This window comes from Macrobrachium nipponense, chromosome 19, assembly GCF_015104395.2.
Source record: "Macrobrachium nipponense isolate FS-2020 chromosome 19, ASM1510439v2, whole genome shotgun sequence".
NCBI lineage: Eukaryota > Metazoa > Arthropoda > Malacostraca > Decapoda > Palaemonidae > Macrobrachium > Macrobrachium nipponense.
The window spans coordinates 78,707,233-78,709,732 of NC_061088.1; the positions used below are offsets into that span (position 1 = coordinate 78,707,233).

The window sequence follows — 2,500 nt, forward strand, 5'->3', positions numbered from 1 at the left end:
CCATTTCCCTTATCAAGGGCTGTGACATTTATCTTGATCTTAAGTAGCTAGTAGCGCTCTCTACAAAGTGCCTCTTCAGCTTATTTCAATAGGCACTTTGAAAAGTGTACGGAAGTGTCTAAAGTCCGAGAAGTCATACAAATCGTTGTATAACTTTGAATTTCATCGCTATAGGATATTGAGACATGGCGCATGGCATTTTTATTTTCTTTCTTTTTCAAGTCATTATTACTTAACGAAATTATCAACCATTTGAGTTCCAACGCAGAACCAGAGATAATTTATTACTGGTGATAGAAATTCATTTCTCGGTGTGGTTCGGATCCCACGATAAGCTGTAGGTCTCGTAGCTAGGTAACCAACTGGTTCCTCGTCAAGTAAAAATATCTCATTCTTCGGGCCAGCCCTAGGAGAGCTGTTAATCAGCTCAGTGGTCTGGTTAAACTAAGGTATACTTAATTTTTTTTCCACTGTGCTGTCATTCCAGGCCCCTGGAAACACCATCTCAGTGACGTGCACGTACCAGTTTTCCAGCTACACGTGTCAGTCCCCTTCCTTGACTGTTGGCGAAGCTCGGTATGTAGTGATATGAATCCCAGTCGTAAACATTTGGAATATATACGTATGTCTTTGTAATTACGTTACGAATGTTTATAAACAATGTAAGTGCCGGCAGTGGTATGTCGCAAAAGTAGGCACATTTTCATAGACCTGACAACAACAAATTTTGTCATTTCATAATTTCCACCATGATTAGACCTAAAGCAGGGAATATTGAACCTTTTGTCATTATGTAACGTAAGTTTATAAGCAATGTGAGTGCCGGCAGCTGCATATCGCAACAGTAAGATACATTTTCATTGGCCTGACAAAAAAACAAAAAAAATTCATCATTTATACCATGGTCAGAACTAGAGCAGGGAATGCTCAACCTTAATCAGCTTGTACGAGAATGATAACCTGAAACCTGAGTATTGTTAGAACTTAGACACTGAGGAGTAAATGATACTCGCAGTGGATTAGAACCTGAGCTCTAATTCATTCACATTCCAGGTACACCAATGGATACCAGACGATCGGACCCACTCAGAAACAGGACAGCTTGGATATCGTCTACGCCAACCAGGGTGGAGAATGCCTCTTCGCCTGCATTGCGGAAGTTCCCAGCTCCGGTAATCGTGTCAATCATTTTTTTTATAACTTTTTAAACTGGAATGGATTATAAAATTTTGGCCAGAGGTCATCAAGAGCTGCTGGGACCTATGGGGTCTCGCTCAGCGCTGGAAGCGAAACGGAGAGTTAAAAGGTTTGGAAGGTGTAACAGGAGGAAAACCCCAAAGCAGCTGCACTATGAAAACGATTGTTTTGAGACGGTTGTGGAAAGAGAACAAGAACGGAGGTACAGCAAAAGGAATGTGAGGAGTTGCAGCTAGGGGCGGAAGGGATACCTCAAAGAACTTTTAAGCTATGCCTGAAGAAGCACTACCATCCTTCAAGGAACTTTTTCAATTGAGAATACCGTCAAGGACTGTTACAGTCTTCCTTTTTTTTTTTTTTTAAATAGAAGATATGCAGACTGAGAACACAGATTTGGTCTGATTTCCTCAAGAAGTTCAGGCTGACGAGCCAATCACTGTGGCACTTTCGTCTCCACAGGAGTTGGAGAGGTTGAACAGCTAGATAAGAGATCCAGGAAACAAATGAAATGAAGAACAACGATCTAAAAGAAGATCTGGAAGAACCCCCCCCCCCCCCCCCCCCCACCCCTCCCCCCAACTTGTCTTGCCCCACTAAGAAGTAACAGCAAGACTAAAGGTTGGAAACAGGAACGGAGGTAAAATAAAAAGCCAAAAAGTCAGGGTAGCTACGGGCCGAAGGTGAGCTACAAATAGTTTTTTGTAATGCCTGCAGTGCACCCCGTAAGTTGCACTGACCGCATTACCTCAATACGCAGCTGGGGACAGAGAAGAAGATACGCTATCTGAGGTTTGGAGTAAAACGTTAAATAATTCGATTATATATATATATATATATATATATATATATATATATATATAATATATATATATATATATATACTATATATATATATATATATATATATATATATATATATATATATATATAAACGTTTCACACGCCGATGAGAGCTATGAAAAGGGAGGCTGAAGACGAGTGAAGATTCGTAAAGATCAAGTACACAAAGAAACATTTCTCACACGCACCCTTGCGTCGCTCTGAGTTGACGGTAATTATATTACACACAACACACACATATATATAATATATATATATATAATAATATATATATATATATATATACATATATATATACATATATTATACATAAGGAAAGAAACACCCATTTACGAAAAAACACAAATATAAACTTAGAAAATTAAAACGTCAAGTTCCGGCCAGAATAAGAGAAGTGACCTGGGAGACCACTCGCTATGAAGAGCCGTGACGTCAGAGATCAAATCAGTGACGTCAGAGATAC

General features: G+C 39.4%; 1 protein-coding gene across 1 annotated transcript in view; it reads left to right on the plus strand.

The window, feature by feature from the left end:
* LOC135218483 (uncharacterized) overlaps positions 1–2,500 on the plus strand; it is a 31,385-nt gene that overhangs the window by 4,659 nt on the left and 24,226 nt on the right. Inside the window, exons 5-6 of the mRNA XM_064254815.1 lie at positions 488–576; positions 1,054–1,172. Of these exons, the coding sequence (XP_064110885.1) occupies positions 488–576; positions 1,054–1,172 (208 nt within the window). The remainder of the gene's footprint in view (positions 1–487; positions 577–1,053; positions 1,173–2,500) is intronic.